This window comes from Peromyscus leucopus, chromosome 7 (genome assembly GCF_004664715.2).
Source record: "Peromyscus leucopus breed LL Stock chromosome 7, UCI_PerLeu_2.1, whole genome shotgun sequence".
NCBI classification, from domain to species: Eukaryota; Metazoa; Chordata; class Mammalia; order Rodentia; family Cricetidae; genus Peromyscus; species Peromyscus leucopus.
The window spans coordinates 97,804,751-97,823,873 of record NC_051069.1 but is presented as its reverse complement, the minus strand read 5'-3'; the positions used below and the strand labels follow the sequence as shown (position 1 = coordinate 97,823,873).

At 56.5% G+C, this 19,123-nt stretch overlaps 1 protein-coding gene across 1 annotated transcript in view; it reads right to left on the bottom strand.

Annotated features, from left to right (window-relative positions):
* Col7a1 (collagen type VII alpha 1 chain) overlaps positions 1–19,123 on the bottom strand; it is a 32,260-nt gene that overhangs the window by 12,728 nt on the left and 409 nt on the right. The window contains 73 exon segments of the mRNA XM_028886929.2: positions 3–38; positions 337–384; positions 487–522; positions 616–651; positions 746–841; positions 947–982; positions 1,053–1,088; positions 2,409–2,453; positions 2,528–2,590; positions 2,956–2,991; positions 3,203–3,283; positions 3,373–3,408; positions 3,483–3,518; positions 3,593–3,664; positions 3,774–3,803; positions 3,994–4,020; positions 4,253–4,297; positions 4,518–4,589; positions 4,792–4,836; positions 5,036–5,071; positions 5,157–5,237; positions 5,344–5,379; positions 5,474–5,533; positions 5,610–5,663; positions 5,813–5,845; positions 6,210–6,242; positions 6,372–6,407; positions 6,495–6,539; positions 6,851–6,886; positions 6,957–7,001; positions 7,192–7,227; positions 7,323–7,382; positions 7,457–7,519; positions 7,608–7,661; positions 7,743–7,769; positions 8,166–8,243; positions 8,335–8,406; positions 8,571–8,606; positions 8,748–8,783; positions 8,874–8,945; positions 9,422–9,484; positions 9,555–9,599; positions 9,687–9,713; positions 9,802–9,837; positions 9,933–10,105; positions 10,192–10,338; positions 10,424–10,550; positions 10,826–10,962; positions 11,042–11,188; positions 11,268–11,402; positions 11,980–12,126; positions 12,466–12,588; positions 12,796–12,942; positions 13,032–13,055; positions 13,058–13,156; positions 13,490–13,633; positions 13,766–13,885; positions 14,444–14,587; positions 14,684–14,809; positions 14,897–15,040; positions 15,810–15,845; positions 15,848–15,937; positions 16,013–16,162; positions 16,238–16,354; positions 16,441–16,560; positions 16,563–16,586; positions 16,652–16,783; positions 16,887–17,016; positions 17,093–17,256; positions 17,392–17,553; positions 17,645–17,738; positions 17,825–17,984; positions 18,572–18,752. Of these exon segments, the coding sequence (XP_028742762.1) occupies positions 3–38; positions 337–384; positions 487–522; positions 616–651; positions 746–841; positions 947–982; positions 1,053–1,088; positions 2,409–2,453; positions 2,528–2,590; positions 2,956–2,991; positions 3,203–3,283; positions 3,373–3,408; positions 3,483–3,518; positions 3,593–3,664; positions 3,774–3,803; positions 3,994–4,020; positions 4,253–4,297; positions 4,518–4,589; positions 4,792–4,836; positions 5,036–5,071; positions 5,157–5,237; positions 5,344–5,379; positions 5,474–5,533; positions 5,610–5,663; positions 5,813–5,845; positions 6,210–6,242; positions 6,372–6,407; positions 6,495–6,539; positions 6,851–6,886; positions 6,957–7,001; positions 7,192–7,227; positions 7,323–7,382; positions 7,457–7,519; positions 7,608–7,661; positions 7,743–7,769; positions 8,166–8,243; positions 8,335–8,406; positions 8,571–8,606; positions 8,748–8,783; positions 8,874–8,945; positions 9,422–9,484; positions 9,555–9,599; positions 9,687–9,713; positions 9,802–9,837; positions 9,933–10,105; positions 10,192–10,338; positions 10,424–10,550; positions 10,826–10,962; positions 11,042–11,188; positions 11,268–11,402; positions 11,980–12,126; positions 12,466–12,588; positions 12,796–12,942; positions 13,032–13,055; positions 13,058–13,156; positions 13,490–13,633; positions 13,766–13,885; positions 14,444–14,587; positions 14,684–14,809; positions 14,897–15,040; positions 15,810–15,845; positions 15,848–15,937; positions 16,013–16,162; positions 16,238–16,354; positions 16,441–16,560; positions 16,563–16,586; positions 16,652–16,783; positions 16,887–17,016; positions 17,093–17,256; positions 17,392–17,553; positions 17,645–17,738; positions 17,825–17,984; positions 18,572–18,752 (5,756 nt within the window).

The following is a 19,123-nucleotide window of genomic DNA, read 5'->3' as shown; positions in this document are numbered from 1 at the left end:
ACCTTGATGCCAACAGTTTCCAGCAGCCTCTCTGCATTCTGGGGACACAAAGATGGTAAACAGCTATCCATGCAAGAGAAGGCCCCGCCTCCTGCCCTACATTGTCACCTAAGTCTCTACCCCTCTTGCCCTCTGTGGAGGTCGGGTGTGAGGCCACCGGAAGCCTCTTTGGCATTTCTCCACCACCCATGCTTCCTTGAATGGAAGCTACAGGAGCCCCAGTGGACAAGGGCCGGAGCACAGAGGGCAGAACACAGAGTCCTTCAGCAATGGAAAGTGAGAGGGAAGTGGCCGCTAAGGTATGCGGACAGGGGTCAAGGGCCAGCCCTGGCTCACCGGCAAGCTCCCAGGTTCTCCGCGGAGGCCACGTTCTCCAGGAAGGCCCTAGGGACAAGAAACTGGCGACTGGAACCCAGCCTGTGGGGTGTGTGAACATCTAGGGCGAGGGCAGAGCTACATGTCAGATGAAAAAGGTCGGAGCCTCACCTGCTCCCCTTTGGACCCGGTCTCTCCACGGTCACCCTGGAACAAAGAATGATCAAGGTGGGACATGGCTCCCAACCCTGCCCTGCGTGCCCTTATCACAGTCTACTCAACACAGGTACACATGCTCACCTTGGGACCTGCACTTCCTGGGACACCAGGGAAACCCTGAAATATGATTGAACATAAAGGAGTCACATTGGAACCCAGGAAACATAATGGGCTATTGATCCCAAGTCCTAAATTTACCCTAGGCACTCACCTGGCCAGGAGGACCGACCTGCCCTGGGAGACCCGGAGGACCCTGGAGTCCAGGATTACCAGGAGCTCCACGTTCACCCTTGGGACCATCAGGACCCTGTGGAGCATACGGTCAGCATCAAGGGCCCCAGGGAAGAGTGGAACCATATCTCTTACAGGGTCATGATCAGGGATCACAGAATATAAAAACTCAAGCACTCACTTCTCTTCCAGGGGCACCAGAATCTCCCTTTTCCCCCTAAGGAAGACAGGGGTTTTTAGACATGATCCAATTTGAGGCCACAGCATCCTCCAAAGGAGGGGCTTACCTTCCTTCCATCCTCTCCAGGGTCTCCAGGCTCTCCCTGTGGGCAGAATATTCCATAAGCCTAAATGGTCTGGCTTTGAGACTGTCTGTATAGATTTCAGATGACCGTAACGGAATCTTCATGGCTATGTGTCTTTGTTTTGTTTTGTTTTTTGTTTTGTTTTTCAAGCAAGGGTTTCTCTGTGTAGCCCTGGCTGTCCTAGAACTCGCTCTATAGACCAAGCTGGCCTCAAACTCACAGAGATCCATCCATGGGTACGCCTATGTGTGTCTGCATTCATATACACATGTCCATGGGTATGCCTACATGTGTCTGCATTCATGTACACATGTCCATGGGTATGCCTACATGTATCTGCATTCATGTACACATGTCCATGGATACGCCTACATGTGTCTGCATCCATGTACACATGTCCATGGGTACGCCTATGTGTGTCTGCATCCATGTACACATGTCCATGGGTACGCCGATGTGTGTCTGCATCCATGTACACATGTCCATGGGTACGCCGATGTGTGTCTGCATCCATGTACACATGTCCATGGGTACGCCTATGTGTGTCTGCATCTGTGTACACATGTCCATGGGTACGCCTACATGTGTCTGCATCCATGTACACATGTCCATGGGTACGCCTACATGTGTCTGCATTCATGTACACACTCTTCCTTTAGTTCTCTGTATGTAACTCCACATCCATGCAGACACAGTAAGTGCCCTTGTTTTATAGTGCACATATCCACATGTGTCCTAGCAGGTATATAGAGGGCTTTGTATGTCCTAGAAGGTGACTGTCTGTCTGCGGATCATGGCCTGTATCTGAGCATGAGTTTATAGACGTACACTCAGCTTCCCAGTTCCTTAGAAACTGTATGTTTTGGCATGTGTCTGCAAGTCTTACATGTATTTCAACATAAATGGTCAGATGTATGTTGGTGACCGTTGCTATAAACACGTCACCAGCAGGTCCTCAGACATGTCACGGCATAGCTTCGGGACTTCGTCTCACTGCACCTTTGTCTCAGTGGAGTGTCAAATGTGAACATGTCTCCACACATCTGTTGCTCTCAACCTGTTTGTGACTCTTTGACTGGACAGGTGGCTGTGCCTTATCTTGTCACGCACTGGCCCTTCTGAGCTCATACACACCTAACTCACTGTGTCTGCAAGGCTGCCCACGTGTGCGCGAGGACACACTTCAGATGCATGGTCACATTGGGGTTGTATTTGGTGCTGGTGCGTGTCTACACATGTCAGTACATGTTTCATGTATTGTCCGTGTTTCTGGGCTATGTGAACATGCTGGCCTCTCTTGGCAGGTATGGAAACATTGTCTTAGACACACTCACTCACGTTTTTCCCAGTCAGGCCCGGTTTGCCATCCTCGCCTGCCTTTCCCTGTGGGAACAGTGTTGGTCAGGTATCAGCGCTCAGGTGACAGCAGGAAAAGCTGGCGTGAAGCCTGGACTCACCGGTACTCCAGGAGCGCCAGGGGGACCAGGGGGGCCATGTTCTCCTCGAAGGCCTGGAAGCCCCTGGAAAAAATTCATAGCTAGGATTGAGAGGGTCTCTGAATATCATGTGGGACATGGCACCCCATGGTCTAGGAGGGCCCCCACGCAGAGACTCAGAGGTCTTATGGAAATCCCTTGAGGCCCAGATCTCATAAGTTAAGGGGATTCCAGCTTGATCCCTAATGAAGGGCCTGGAACCTTCAGGTCCTGTTAAAATGTGTAAGGCAGGTCAGCAGGGGACTCCAGCGACCTGCCGCCTAGGGATTGAGACCTCCTAACAAAGACCCAGCAGGACCAACTGGCCCTCTTCTCATTGACGTGAGACATGGATGGAGTTTCTACTGGACCTCCAGCCACCCTCCATCCTGACATCTCCCCAAACTTACATCTCTCCCAGGGTCCCCAGCTTTGCCTGAAGCACCCTAAGAAGAGATTCAAAGTTAGGCGCATGGATGAGAGTCCCCGCCCACTGGCAGGACAATAGTTCCCGTGAACCCAAGGCCTCATAATGGTGATATGCCCCACACTGGAAAGCTCTGAGAGGAAATACAGAAAAGAGCTGGTGCCAGAGCTCAAGGCCAGGACCAACCAAACGAAGTGAAGGGGTCCAAGAGTGGGACAGCCGGTACTCACATGTGGCCCTGGGGGGCCAGCTGCCCCTGGTTTCCCATCCACCCCACTCCGGCCATCCAGCCCTGGAGGGCCCCGATCACCCTGAAGAAAACAGAGCGGCAGGAAGCCTTGAAGGCCAGGATGGCTCTGAGAGGCAGCTCACCCTCCGGAAACTGGTGATATCGTCTGACCTTGTCCCCTGCAGGGCCTCGGACGCCTGGGTCTCCCTGGAGGGAACAAGGTCGGGTAAGAGGCGATGCCAAGATGGTGATGCAGGTTTAGGGGCAAAGCACATACGCACCTGTGGGCCGGGGGGTCCCCGAAGCCCATCCATGCCCTGAGGACAAAGGAAGGAATCATCAGAGTGGGGTTTTCCGGGACTGCAGCCCTCACAAGACCCGACATACTTACCCTCTCTCCAGAGGCTCCAGGGGGGCCAGGGTCACCCTTGGGTCCTCGAGGACCTTCCTGCCCAGGTTCTCCCTGTGGCAGAGAGAGGCTTACACTAAGCGCACTTGAGCAGGCCCTGTTCCCAAGGGCCAGCGGACCATTCCCAGACTTGCAGCCTCACTTTACCCACAGACTCCAGTACCTTGTCTCGGGGTCCAATTCCTGCATCCACCTGTAGGGGAATGGTCGGTTAGAACACCTCAAGAGGAGATCTGAGGCTAGAGGGGGAAATGGGGACCGCGAGGGGCCATGGAGATCAACAGAGGGGTCAGGGACTGTGAGGGGAGTGGATGAGGTGAGAGGCTACGAGAGTCAGCAGGGGCAGGGAGAGGACAGGGGACACGGCCTAGCTCAACACCTACCAGCCGTCCAGGGGGACCTGGGGGGCCCTGGGAAAAGAGATTACAAGTGTCAATAGGAGTCATGAGGTTACCCGGATGTCAAAGTTCATAGTTGCCCCAGGTTCAACACTGACCCCCAATTCACTAAAGCACCCCAATACCCTAGAGGGCAGCTAGGTCTGGAAGGAGCCGCCACTGCTTCCTCTGATAACTTCCAGTCCCCTTGCATGGACAATGGCCACGTGGCAGCCCACACGAGCCCAGGACTAGGACCACTCACCGGCTCTCCACGGTCACCCTTGGGTCCAGATGGTCCAGGGCTGCCCTGCAGAAGGCCAGGGGGTCAGTCACTCAGGGCAGACAGCAATTGGGGGGGGGATTTAGAAGTACCCTGAGGGCTCGTGGGGTTCTGCTGGCCTTTGGGAAGTCCTCCCAAGAGACAAAGGAGGTGAGGACTGGAGGTGAGCGCTGGAAGGTTGGGGTGGGAACTGGATGGATGGGTTGAGGCTGAAGTCAAGGATAAGGGGTCAGAGGCTGTGACTCACATTCCGTCCATCTTCTCCAGGGTCTCCCTGATCGCCTTTCTCACCCACAGGCCCCCGGACCCCGGGTGCCCCCTGAGAAGAGCAGCTGGTTTGAGGTGGACTCTTCTGGGATTTGCAGGTTTTCCCATAAGCTGCCCTGCCTATGTTCCCATCACCCCACCCCTCCCTGTGGGTTCTCCTCTCTCATCTCATCCTTCCCAGAATCTCTTGCCACCTCCATGTCTAAGTCTCCTCCTCCCTCTTGCTTTGAGCCCCGCACTTCTCCGACACTCACCCGGAGGCCACGCTCGCCTGCTTTTCCAGGCAAACCTGGGTCACCCTGGTGATGGAGAGGAAAGTCACTCTGTGCGGGTGGGTGAGGATCTAACTGACTTAGTAAGCACGGACAGAGATGGCTTGGACACTGACTGGACAGGAACCATGGGATGGACAAAATGATCTGCTAGGGACCCAAGGTCCTTGTTCACAGTTCAAGGGTCATAGTTCAAGGGTAAAGCCGCAGTAGAGAGGAGTCTCACCGGGGGACCCTCGTCGCCTTTCTCTCCAGCTTCACCCTATGAGAGTGAGAGTCAGTCTTGGTACCAAGACCCCAGTGACCCATGCAAACACCCATACTCCCTCTCCCCTCCAGTCTCTCACATCTCTTCCTCGGGGGCCAATAGGTCCTGGGGGGCCAGGTCGCCCAGGATCTCCCTTCTCTCCAGGAGGCCCCGAGTCACCCTGTCAGGAAGACAAGAAAGAAAGGTGATGGAGGACTCAGGCAACAGGCAGCCTTTGAGGGGGGACTCCAGAAACCCTGGGGTCATCCAAGGGTACAGACACTTACTGTGGGTCCTGCTCTGCCAGTGAGGCCTACGGGACCCTGGGAGAGCAGGAAGGGTGACAGGGCTTAGCCAGAGTTCCAGGTACCGTTCCCTCCACCCTCTGTTACACGCCCCACCCCCACATTTATTCACCCGGTCTCCAGGGTCTCCTTTGGGGCCAGGGTCTCCAGGAAGACCCAACCCGGGTGGGCCCTGCAGATGGAATGATCAGAATTCAGATGTGTATAACCTCCAGCTGTGCCTGCCCCCCCCCACTCCCCTCACTCACTTGTTCCCCTCTGAGTCCAGCCGCTCCTCTCGGCCCAGGGAGCCCAGCATCTCCCTAAAGGTGACAGAGAGTATCAGTGTTAGTACCAGGCTGCAGGTATCCCCACAACCCAACACTCATGCTGCAAGCCTTGTGACCTCCAGGTGGGACCCAAGACAGACCCTGTGACCTTGACCTCGCCCTTTAACAACCTCCAGATGTACCTTTTCTCCTTTGGCTCCAGCACCACCAGGACCCTGAAAAAACAAACAGGACAGGTACAGCTCAGCCTTGTCTAGGGATCTTAGGGTCCGTCTGCATGGGGGCGGAGACGTATGGAGCTAATGTCGCAGAGCTCAGTCTCGGCCTGTAGGTCACAGGCCCACTGACAAGAACAAGGTAAGGGATCCACGGTGGACTGACACCGTGTTCATGACTGCAGAGTGGTCACAGGTCACAGGGGCACAGCTCGAGGGCTGAAGGCAGATCCCAGCATAAGGGGACCACACAGCCGAGTCCTCCCAGGGTCGAGGCTGTGAGTCACAGCCCTGAGCAGCAGCCACTGTGTTACGGCTCCAGGACTGTGCTGGCCTCTCAGGACCCCCTCTGTCCCTCACTCACCACTGCAGGATCCCCAGGGCGACCAGGCTCTCCCTGCGGAGAGAGGACAGGGACAGAGACAGAGACAGGTCAAAAGGTCACCTAGGAACCCAAAGTCCAAGTGTCCCACCTGCCACATCCCTGCCTGCTGCCAGGAAGTGTGACATCCAGCCCATAGCCTACCTTTTCTCCTCTGCGGCCGGCGGGTCCTGGTGGCCCCTGAATATGGAGAAATTGTAAATCCAAACAGGGAGAGGGACACAGGAAAGCCCCGTTCCTGATCCCCCAGCACAGTCACAGACTCACCTCAAGACCTTCCACTCCCGGATGTCCAGCAACCCCGGGGAGCCCCTGGGGAAGAGGAACAGAGGTGCTGCTCCAGGTGGTCAGGGGCAGGTTAGAAAGGGGTCACAGGGGACTGGGATTGGGGTGGGAAAGAGTCGAATTCGGCAAAAGACAGAGATCAGTGCAGCGAAAGCCAAGGGTAGTTTACCCAAGTCAGAAAATTCAAAGCTGGATGGGTCCCTGGGGCTGAGGGCGTGAGCCTGCATCCCTAAGGACTAGGTGTCATGGGCTGATGGATAGAGCGGATCAAGAGCAAGAAATCAGAACTAGAAAGAGTCTACAAGTCAGCTGTCACTGACGGAGCTCAAAGGGCTTACCTGGGATCCCACTGGACCAGGTGGTCCGCGTTCACCCTGACAGAACAGAAGAGGTCAGAACTGAGCACGGACCCAGATCCTCCCAAGGCCCCCAGGGTGCACATACCTTTTCTCCAGGCTCACCCGGGGTCCCTGTCTGTCCCCGGTCACCCTATGGAGAGAAGAGAGGGACTCTCAGACAATACCAAATAAATTATATTGATCTCCAACTACTAAAACCACAGCCTTTGAGCTCTCCAGACCCATATCTCCTAACCCTCCTGCCTCTGTGACACGGTGGGAGGGTCCCAGACTGTAACACATCACATCTGAACCCACTTCCTGTCACGGTTGGTACTTACTTTGGGCCCAGTAATTCCAGGAGCTCCCCGTAGGCCCTGAAAAGGACGAGGGGGGAGTTCCGAGACTTGGGTTAGAGCATAAGGATGAAATGGGAGTTGATGGTTGAGGGCAGAAACTGGAGCTGACTCACCGGTTCACCTGGGGCCCCAGGTTGTCCTGGAAGGCCGGGGGCTCCATCCTCACAGTCACCCTGAAGGAGAAACAAATGACAGGAAGACCCAGGAGAGGCCCCGTGTGTGGACCACCAAGAGGTCAGGCTCCCACCTTCTCTCCCTTCTCTCCAGTGCGACCAGCTGGGCCTTGGGGTCCAGGGCTTCCAGGAAGACCCTACAGGGAAGCAAACAAACACATAAGCCAAAAACCAGGAAGCCCAGCACTCAGCCACTTCCCCAACAGAACCCCAAGGCCTCCTCACTGGAAGTCCAGGCTCGCCTTGTCCAGCGCCACCAATCCCTGGTCCTGGGGGACCCTGAGGAAGGACAGTGGGTCAAGGGACGGCCATGAGACTCAGACCCCAAGCCATCCCCAGAGTACCTGGCCCCTCACTTACCCGTTCCCCACGATCACCTTTGTCACCCTGGAAGACAAACATGACCCCATGACTACAGACCACACCCATCCTCCCCAAGACACGAGGAGAGTTACTCGGTCAAATTCGATTATAAAAATAATGGGGGCCGGGTGTGGTGGCGCACGCCTTTAACCCCAGCACTTGGGAGGCAGGAGGATCTCTGTGCTTTCGTGGTCCTGGCACTATGTGCCAGCCTCGTCTACGTAGTGAGTTCCAGGCCGGCCAAGGCTACATAGAGAGACCCTGTCTCAAAACCTCCCACTCCCCCAAAAAAGAATAACGGGGAACTGAGGAGTGAGAGTTCAAGGCCAGAAGTGCTAAGCGTTATATGGGCTCCAGAGGGGTCACCAAGTCTCTGGATCCCATGGCATTCATAAGACTATTTGGGGATCATGCTGTCACCTTCACTGATGTTCCAGGAATCCCTGGGGCACCACGGGGTCCTGGTTCCCCCAAAGGGCCACGAGGTCCAGCGGGGCCCTGATAGAGGAGACAACACAGAATACCTCACTGTCACCTCCATCTGGTCTCCCACTTCCATAGCTCTGCAGTCACACCTCTTGGGACTTACCGAAGGTCCAGGGTCTCCTTTCTTTCCAGGAAGCCCTGGCTCTTTACCTCCATTGACTTTCCCAGGCTCCCCCTGTGTGGAGCAGGGGGATGTTCTCAGGGTAGGGGGGTGGAAGAACCCCCAGAGGTGACCCAGATCTTCCTTAGCGTGCTTCAGGCCTCGTACAGGGCCCGGCCTGGGGCACCCCTGCTCCTGTATGGAACACCCTGGCCCTTCTCCCTTTCCCTTCCACTTACCGGCTCCCCCTTTGGGCCTCGAGGCCCTCGCTCTCCCTGAGGACAAAGCAGAGGAGAGGGAGAACTTAGATCAGATGAGTCTCAGGGTGGTCCTCACGATCCATGGCTGATGGCAGCCTCAGGCTCTCCGCCCTTTAGAAAGAACCCTACAAGGCACTAGAAAAGCAGAGAACTTACCGGTTCCCCACGAGGGCCGGGCCACCCCGGGGAGCCCTGGAAATGGAAGTCAAAGACAGAACAGTCAAAACCATAGCGCCCATTCCAGGAATCCCCCTGTGACCATCCAAGGCAAGACTGGCTCACCTTAGTGCCAGGAGACCCAGGAACACCAGCAAGGCCGGGACTGCCTGGAGGCCCTTCTGGGCCAGGAAAGCCCTAGAAGAGCCAAGAGGTCAGAGCAGGGAAAGGTCCTCCCCCAGTGTCCTGGTCTACATCAAGAGCCCTATTCTATCAACCATGGCTCCAACCCTCAGGCTCCCAAGTGTTACCAGAGGTGGGCAGAGGGGCGGAGAAGTGGTGTTACCAAACTGAGCGGAGCCTAATCCCAGGCAGTCAAGAGGCAGAGGCCCAGCCTCCCAGGACATCTCGAAGCCCCTTTACCCTCTCCACTCCAGAACCTCCGCCTAACCTGGCGGCTTCGAAGAATATTCTGTGGGCATTTCTTTATTTACGTGCTGTACAGTCTAGGTTAGCCGCAAAGTTGTGGCTCCTCTTGCCTCTGCTTCTTGGGTGCTAAGTGTACGTGCCCAGCTCCTCCTGTGGCTCTGCCTCCGCTTCTTCCCCTTTCTCTACCCGCTCTGAGAACACTAGCAGGAGGCACCCTAGAGACGGTCCATGACCTCCACACTCACCCTCTCGCCTTTTGCCTGGCTACTTCCAGGGGGGCCCTGTGGGCCGGGAGCACCCGTCCTGCCCTGAGTGAGGAGAGCCGGTTAGGAGGCCGTAATCCAGTTAGGGTAGGGGCGGGTGTGGAGAGACACTCACCGGGAGACCAGGGGGACCAGGAGGTCCAGCTTGTCCTTGCAGTCCCTAGAAGGGGTGGCCAGTGAGTCCTGTGCGGTCAACCAACGCTGCCCCACTGATTCCCAGTCTGCTTGCCTCCACAGGGTTGCTTACCGTCACTCCAGGCTCCCCCTTCTGACCCTAGGCAAAGACATGTCAGGGGAGGGTAAGAATACCCAGCCTTAGATGTGGCCTTTGCCCACTCACTCATTCAGGCCTGGCCACTTACCTTTGGACAATGCACAGCACAGGGCTCCGGTTGTGGCTGCGGACAAAGAGGCTCTTTGAGATCAGGAAGCTCTCCTAAGAGAACCCCTAGGTCCCCTGTCCACCATCAGTCCTCAGAGGCCTTGTCCAAACCTGTGTGGTCACAGCTGCCTGACACAGGGCTATTGCCAGATCACTGGTTGCTCGGTCCAAGCTTGGGCCATTATCCATGGCAAAGAAGTTCTGGACGGGGTCCAGGCCTGGTGCCAAGCGTCGAAGCTGCTCTGGGTCAGCGCCCGCCAAGCCCAATATCATCACCTTGACCCCTAAGAAGAGATCCAGCAACCTACATGACAATCTCACTGGGGCCGCCCCTACTCCGAGGCCCCATTCCATCAGCCCCACAGCTCACCAGAAGCCTGGACCTCACGAATGGGGCTAAATATGTCCCCTCTCAGTGGCTCGTCCACTAATAGGACCATTATCCCTGGCACTTGATGACGGCGACCAGGAGCGTTGGGTGCCAAGAGGTGGCTATGAGCTGTGATCACAGCTGTGCCTGGGAAGAAGAGTGTGTCAGAACCCCGAGATACTGAGCTCCTGATGGGGAAGCCCCAGGAGTCCATGACCTTTGCGGCACTTGCCTAGGTTGTTTCCACTTGGGTCTACATACGGGATGTCCCGGATCTTTTGCAAGATGATGCCAAGATCGTGGGAACTATTCAGTGGGAACAATGGGGAGGGCCGGTGACTGTAGGTCAGCAGGCCAACCTGGGTGGGAGCAGACATAGAAAGAACATGGAGGGAATGACGAGCAGGACAGGGGTACTCAGAGTCTGGAGAAAAAGACATGGGAGGTATAACCAATCCAGAATCGCTAATGAGGGGGTCCATAATGATGGTAGGATAGGGAGTCATCCAGCGGGTGAGGTGATCAGGAGCCTGAACCCCCAGAGGGATGGAGAATTGTTGACTGGTGAGGAGCCTGCAAAGGGGAGGAAGGAGGGACAGGGACGGGTGGAGTCTGACTGTCTTTAGAGTCAAACCTGAGCAGCGTGTGGACCAAGAGGCCCGAGTGCAGACACCAGCCTCTCCAGGACCCTCCTTACAGCCTCTGCATTGTGAGCATTGTCTCGAGTGGTATGCAACAGGAACACCACATCCATCTGGCCATGGGGACACACTGAACAAAAGAACTGAGTGACTTGCATCATTAGCCATGACACGATCCCCTCAGGCTTCCCCCACTGTTCCTTCCATACCTGGCTTTTGTGTGACAGAGACCTCAGGACCTCGTACACCCCTCTGGATAGGTGCCAGAGAGAAGACATAGGAAATGCCAGGTTCTAACCCTGTCACCCTGTGGGAGCTTGAGATCCCTGGCAGCGTCTGTGGAGCCCCAGGCACTGCTGCAGAGGCAAATTTGGTTGAACAGGAGCTTCTCTGTGTGGCCCAATCACCACCCACCGACTCTGGCCTTCCCCTCACCCTGGCCAGTTCCTCCCAGTGGCCTCCAGGACAAGATGTAGCTGGAAGCCTCAGGCACTGGGGTCCAGGCCAAAGTCACTGAGTCAATAGAGGTGTCCACCACACGTAGTTCAGTGCTCAGGACACGAGAGGGCTCTGAAAGGGGAATCAGAGACAAAAGGATCAGAGGCTGGATGAAAAGAGCAAGAGAGAGCGAGGAGATCCTGGAGCCGGCTCACTCTAGTGAAGCATCATGGGAGATCACGCTGGAATCTCCGCCAGGGCCTTAGGGGAAGGGCTACAGGAGTCTAGAGGCAGGAAATTAGGATAAATCATCAATGAGGGTGTAGGAGGCCAGCTCCCACCTTTTAAAGGGTTCCTATGAGGAGGAGAGAGGACTAAGAAACTTTTAGATAGAAAGAGAACAGAGAGGAGACAGACAGAAACACAGGATAGCTTCGGAAGGACCCGGATCAAAATCCACCCGTCCCTTCTGTTTCTTCGAGGGGCTTTTTATAACAAGGCCAAGGGGCGGGGCAAAAGACCTCCCCTTGCTAGATCAGAGCACACTGCACAGCCAAGTGCTGCCCCTTCCAAACACCTGGCGGTCCAGCCATCCCCGTCTGCAGCCCTGCTGAGTAAAGCAAGTTCAGATCTCACTAGAAACCTCTGTGGGTCTCCACATGAGGGCAAGTGCACACCAGAGGCCAGTGAGAGCTCTGGGGAGGCTCACCAGTGTGTGCCGACACCTTCCTAGGGGGTCCTTCTCCAGTCTGCCCCAGGACACTCAGCCACACATGGTATAGTGTTGCTGGCTCCAGTCCATCCAGGCTGTAGCTGTTAGACTCAGGTCTCAAGGTTAGGGACTGTTCCTGGCCACCTAAGACAAGTATGAGAGTAAAGACCAGGACTATGAGGAGGGTGGAGTCTAACAATGGTAGATGCACCCACCTGACTCCCACCAACCACACCGACCATTGCTGATCAGTTTCACCCTCCTGGTGGACCTTCCTCACTCATCTTTATCCTGTCCTCTTCATTGACCCTACCAGATGCACGCCCTCAAGGCTGATTAGTCCCACCCACCTCGTTGACTAGGCCCTTGCTGGCTGTGATCCTGCAGACCTGCCCCCTGCTCCGTCCACCAACACTGATGACTCCGCCAACTGGCCCTCTCCCTTCTGGTCCCATCTATTGGTCCCACTAGGGCACCTCTCACCCTCAGGTTGCCAGTGCAGACGGTAGCCCAGCGCTCCGGGTACCCGCTCCCAGCGCAGCCTCAAGGAGTGTTCTCCACGCTGCACTACTTGAAGAGTCTCCAGAGATGTCGGAGCCTCGGGCGCTTCAGGAAAAGCACAATGGTCAGGGAAGCTTTGCCCCATAGGCCGCACCAATCCCAAGGGCTACATTTTTTCCCCCAAGACTTTACCCACACAGGTTCACTCTAAATCCTTGATCCCTTCTCCAATCCCGCACAAAGTCCAGCCTCATAAGCCCCATCCCTTGGACGTAAGCCCCAATCCGAGACTCCAGCCCCAAATGCTCCTACGTGTGGTGACGACAATGGAGACCGGTGCACCCTCTCGGTCCCCAACAAGTGCTGTCACTCTCACTGAGTAGCTGACCCCGCCTTCGAGACCTCGGATCTCTGCAGAGTCCTTGTTTCCTGGGAGTATCTGGTGTCTCATAGGGCCACCTGGGCGGGCCAGTGAAGAGTAAGGGTTAGGATAACCAGAGAGGGCAGTTATAGCTGGGAAGGACAAGGACAGGGCCACGGAGCCATACCTTCACTCCGTCCCCACGCCATCTGTAGGCTGTGGCTCCCGGGACTCCTACCCAAGTGACCCGTAGAACATCACTGGAAGCATTAAGGATCTGCAGTTTTGACACACTGCCCACGGGCTCGGGGGCTAGGGACAAAGGCAAGGTGAAAGTCAGGGGCCACTGGCATCCAGCAGGGACAGGAGTGGTGGCAGACGTGGGTGATGGAGGCTAGGCGAGGGTGGTGCAGCCAGGTCAGCGGAGGGAAGGTGAAGAGTGCCGAGGTCAGCGTTTCAAAGCGGGAAGCATGGCATGGCCGAGGTCACCACCACCACGGGTAGACACTCAGTCGCCCTGAGTGGTTCAACCCGGACAGGAAAGTCACTGAGCAGCAATGGAGTGGGCAGTTAGAGCAGTCAGAAATACACAGCAGGGTGGGCCAGCCAATGAGGCGTGAGAACAGCTGGCCAGGGTCCACTCACCAGTCCTCACAACCACAGAGGCAGGGGCCCCATCCACACCAGCTACATGGGTTCTCACACGCACGGTATACTCCGTGTCTGGCTCCAGCCCATCGATTTCAGCCACTGTGGCTTCCCCAGAAACCAACTGAGATTTCTCTGGACCTGGGATTGGGGACAGAGGTAACACTAGGACTTGCCAAGCTACCAGTGCTCCACATGGACCCCCAAAGAATCTCCATCCTCCATTCTACTCAGAACTGCCTCTCAGGCCCCCCTTAAATCCCTGCGTCCTACCGTGGCCTGAGTGCCAGGAAACCCTGTATCCTGTGGCCCCAGGAACCCCGGTCCAGGCAATGCTGATAGACGAGCTGCCGGCCTGAGTCAGGTGGACTCTCCTCACCGGGCCCAGGGCATCTGGAGAGGGAGACAGTGAGGAGTCCGGTAAGGTAGGCAGGCGGTCTGATGGGAGAAGAGGGGGAGCTATCTGGTAAGGGGAGGCTGTGAGTGTTTAAAGAGGCAGGAATCTCACAAAGGAGGCAGTGGAGGTTTTGACAAAAGGTGCCCTAGGAAGGCTGAGCTGGCAGTCTGCGCCATCTGAAAGACAAGGTCTGACAGAAAGGAGTCTGTGGAAGCTTTCGGAGTCAGGGAGGGCAAAGGACGAGTGACGTCTAAGGAGAGCTGGGTCCAGGAAAAGAGGAGGAGGAGGAAGAGGAGGAGGAGGGAGAGGAGGAAGAGAAGGAGAGAGAGGAAGAGGAAGCGGTGGGTTCTGAGGGACGGGCAGCAGGAACAGGAACAAAGCAGTGGGAGCTGGGGTGAGCTACAGGTGAACATGAAGCAGAAGGATGGAGGAGGAACGGGGCTGGAATGGCACTCTCAAGGCAGAAGCAGTGGAGATGTGAGCGATAAAAAGGGCTATAGAAGTCTGAAGAGACACTGGAGGCAAAGAACCAAGGGACTGCGTCAGGCTCTGACCAGTTCGAGCCACGATGACCGCAGGGGGGCCCTCCTCTCTCCCTCGAAGTGCTGACACAGCCACGTGATAAGACGTTCCAGGCTGCAGCCCCAGGATGTCTGTGGCAGTAGAGTCCGGGGTCACTGTCTGGCTGGACTCTGGACCTAGGAGCAGAGAGAAATGATGGCCTGGTTTCTGGCTGTTCTTCACCCTCCACACTCTGATGCCTTCTCTCAGCAGTCCACACACTGCTCACTGACCACTGCCCGTCCTCCAGCTAATCCGAAATCCACTGGCTCCAGGGACGGGTCCCCAGGCCACTCTGATTCTCGTGGCGTCTGATGCCACAACCCGCAGTCCTGGAACAGTAAGCTGGGTTTCTGGATCTGGGGATTAAAGACAAGGGTGAAGAGTCAAGATGAGGATAGGAGCAAGTCAATCACCATTCCCTGTAAGTCTCCCAAGGTGCTCACCTCTGCGGATGGTGAGGACGCTGGCGTCACCCTCGTGAGTGCCCACTCGGGCAGACACCCGCACTGTGTAGCCAATCCCAGCTCGAACATCATCTAAGTCAAAGGCTGTCTGACTGCCAGGAAGCAACAGGGTCCGCTCAACCCCTGAGAGAAGGCAGATCGGGCAGGCAGGGGTCAGTACCACACAGGAATATAGAACAGCAGTCCGTGATGGGCAAGGATGCAAGACCAAGATCTCATGGGAGATGGAAAATTGGAGGGTGAGGGGCAGTGAGAGATGAAAACAAAGATAAAAGGATGTGGGTTAAAGGGACCAGTCCTGGAGACGACACAGGATAACTGGGGTCACTGTGGAGACACTGGATATTGGGGTCAGGGGACAGAGACATGGGATATAGTATGAGGAGAGTCCGAGACAGTGGGACAAGTTGACATGGGATGACAGAGGTGAGTGCTGGATGAAGTCATGACATGAGAGATTAGTCTTAGAGGACTCTTAGTGGGGAGGCAGTGGGAATGTCAGGGATTTGGGGGGACATGGAAGTCTGAGACACTCTAGGCAAAGAATCGAGAGACTGTGACAGATTCTGTCCAGTTCAAGCCACAACTAGCTCGACCAGAGGGGGGCCCTCTTCTCCCACTTGAGAAGGACCACAGAAGGGAGGGTCACCGAGCTTGTGGCAGAGAAGGATGAGCCATGGCAGGGGTGTGGGTGGAGTGGAGACAGACAGCTGAAGAGACGGGCTGGGGTAGAGGAGAGGCAGACCCTGCGGCAGTTCTGGGGTTGACCGTTCTCAGGGTGTAGATGGGCAAAGAGACAGAGGGGTCTGTAGGAACCCAGCAGGGGCAGTGTGAGGGTGCTGCAGGCTGGGTCTCTGGTATGAGGCGACTTTTCCCGCTGCTTCGGCCTTACCCTGGGTGCTACGCATGGTGACGCGGTACTCAGTGGCCCTGGGACGGGGTTCCAAGACACTCGCACGCGCTGCCCCGGCAGTTCTATGGCTTGTAAATTCATCACCTCACTGGCCGGCCGCTCTGGCCCTGTGCGAGAGGAGACTGTAAGGCTGACTGGAGTCGCTAGGCTCTCCCACTCACCTAGACCCGCAGAGTCCTTACCAGTAGGAACCACGGTTGCAGGAGTGGCCACCTCCCGGCCCTCCAGCAGAGTGTAGAGCGTGAGGCGATACTCAGTGCCGGGCTGCAACCCATCCAACTGGTGGCGGGTCACATCAGAGGGCAGCACCACTTTCTGTGGTGGTTCCAAGCCTGCAAGACGGCAGGGTCGGCTTAGCTGAAGCCAAGCCCCAAACCCTGCCCGCCCAGCTCTCCGCTTGCACTGACCACCCTCACGACGCCACTCCAACCGGTAGCCACGGGCCTCCGGCACCAAGTTCCAGGACAGGAGGATGGATGTGGGGCTTAGGATGACAGCGTTCAGGGTCTGCTCAACCGAGGGATCTGCTCAGGGCACATGGGTATCAGTGGCCTCTGCACCCTGCCCTGCCTGCCCAGCCCAGCCTGAAGAGAGGACCCGGACTTCTCACCAGTGCGGGCAGTCAGAGAAGTGGGAGGTCCCACGCTGCGGCCAAATAGGGCGCTCACGGTCACCTCGTAGTCTGTGCCAGGCTCCAAGTGATGTAAAAACGCTGACCCCTGTCCAGGCTCACGTCCTGCTGTTGTGTCACCCCACCTGTATCGGGGCCACAGAGGGTTCAGTGGGCACTACAGATGCAGGACGCTATCATTTTTTCAGACCACGCCCCTCACTTACCACGAGGTCCCGCCATGCTACCCGGTAACCAGTGGCACCTGGCACTCTCCTCCAGGCCACCAGGAGGCTGTGGGATGTGATGTTCCGGATGCTCAGCTCCAGCCCTTCCTCGGCAGCTGGGGAAGGCCCCACCAGGGATTAGTAAAGCCATAAGTAGGAAGGGGTTTGGGGGCCTGGGTGCTTAGGAGAATGGGGTCAGAAGTTGACAGAATTGCTCACTGGTCCGAGCTGTCCCACTCACGGCCTCCCCGATGCTGTTGGCGTAGAGGGCAACCACGGTCACTTGGTATTCAGTTTGTGGCCGGAGACCTTGTAGTCGCATGCTGGTCTCACCGGCTGGGACGTTCACCTGCCCAGGGCCAGAGATCATCTCATATTGTCTGGTCAATCCCTAGCAGCTGCCAGTCACTGCCGACAATCCTTACCTCCTGTCGCTCACTTGGCAGTGGCTGTCCCAGCCCTGTCAGAGGGGTGTACTGAACCTTGTAGCCGGTCACAGGGCCACTAGCCGCTGTCCACTGTATTCGCAAGGATTGACTACTTGGCTCCGACAGCACCAGGTCCCGGGGCCCAGATGAAGTGCCATCCGCTGTGAATGGGGTTGGGGGCAGTATCAGGTCATCAGGAAAGAGGGTGGGGGTGAGGAGTACGTAAGTCAGCACTCCTAGGCTGGGGTTAGGATGGGGACCCTGGGCCAGGGTCCCCAGAGTGGGCAGGAACTTACGAGGCAGAGTCACAGGGACACCACCAGCAGTTGTACACACCCTCCGGGAAATGAGGGGCAATAGGGTCCTCAAGATGCTGAAGTCATTGACGAAGAAGAAGAAGTCACTGGTTGGCTGTGACGCAATCCGCTTCAGCTCCTCGGGGTCAGCATTCTTGATTCCTGAAGAGATTCCCAAACAGGGCTCAGTTACTTACACGTTCTCCGACTGGTCCCCACTCCAGCTGACCTCTCGCCTCAGCTAGGTTCTCACCCACGGCAAACAGCTTCACTCCCTGCCCCTTGAGTTTCTGGGCAGCTGTGTCCACTAAGTCTTGGGACTTCCCATCTGTGATCAGGATGCAGACCTGAGATAGACGACAAGATCAGTCAGGGATGCTTTGGACATTTATTTGGGGGTCACATTTGGAGGCATGGTAAGTTTAGGGAACACCTTGGGGATGCCAGGTCGTGTTAGATGGGGCAAGAAGACGTGGTCAGAAACATGGTGGAGAGCGGCCCCTGTACGGGTGTTTCCACCCTTGTAGCTGAGTTCCCGGATGGCACGGATGGTGTCACCTCCAGAGCCGAGTGCATCCAGACCAAATTCTGTTCTGAGGGGGAAAAACGGGGTAGCAAAAGAGAAGGATCATGATTTCTTCCAGCTCTGGCCCCTGGGATGAGACTTCTAGAAAGCGCCCTTGGTTCTGAGATCCCAGCCCCTCTGCCACCGAAGCGTCTACATTAGCAGATCCCTCGGGTGCTGCTCAGCATAGCAATGTTGCTGGACCTCAGCAGACCTTGAACTCTTGAGGTTCCCAGCCTAGGGGGGACAGGACATCTGGTTAGATAATCACAAGAGAAAGGTCCCCGTTGTAGGACAGTGGACACTAGCCAGACAGAAAGCCTTTCTGGTGAGCAGAGAGCTGAAGGGGTCAGAGAGCCCCGGCATGGAGATTCTGACCTGGATTCCCCATCTCTATCCAGATCAGAAAACAGAGTCATCCTGTCCATCCCCACCCCCGCCCCTCCAGGAAACTGCTTGGAAGTGTTTTAGGACAGGAACACTCTTCCGAGTTATCCCTACCTCTCTCCAGGGGAGGTCTTGGTTCTGGGCTTCCCAAAGCCCTTTTCTAGACTCTCTCCTATCTGAGGAAGGGGTCTTGGAACCCACGGTCCTGGCCCCAAGCCGGCTACTCACTGTGGGTCATCACTGTACTGCACTGTGGCAAATCGGACACCCTGCGCACTGGCTGCCCCTGAGAAAGGCAGTACCAGCCCCTCCAGGAATCCTCGCACTTCGCGGAAGTTGCTGCGGCCAATGGATGAAGAGCCATCGAGTAAGAACACGATGTCAGCGGCGTAAAGGCGCGTGCAGGTCACTGAAGCAGGGAGGAGAGATCATGACCTTTCCTAGGACTCCAGCCACCCTCCTGTGGGCACTGAAGTCCCCTGGGACTCGGGGACTGGATGGACAACAGGCCTCATCTGCCTATGCAAACAGCCAGGTAGGCGGGTGCCTGCTAGCCTTGGAGGAAGCCGCGGTGGGCTCAGAATAGAGCTTCTCAGGGAGGGCTGAAGCACCGTGGAGGAGGAGGTTGCAAGCAGGGGTGTAGCTCTGGGGCTGAAATCAGCTTCGGAGGGACTGTTGCCGCGTGGAAAAGGGCAGGGGATTCAGCATGCATCTAGGGAGCTAGAATTTGGGTGCCAACGGGCTAGGAGGCAATTTGGGGAGCCCAGTCTGGAATTCGGG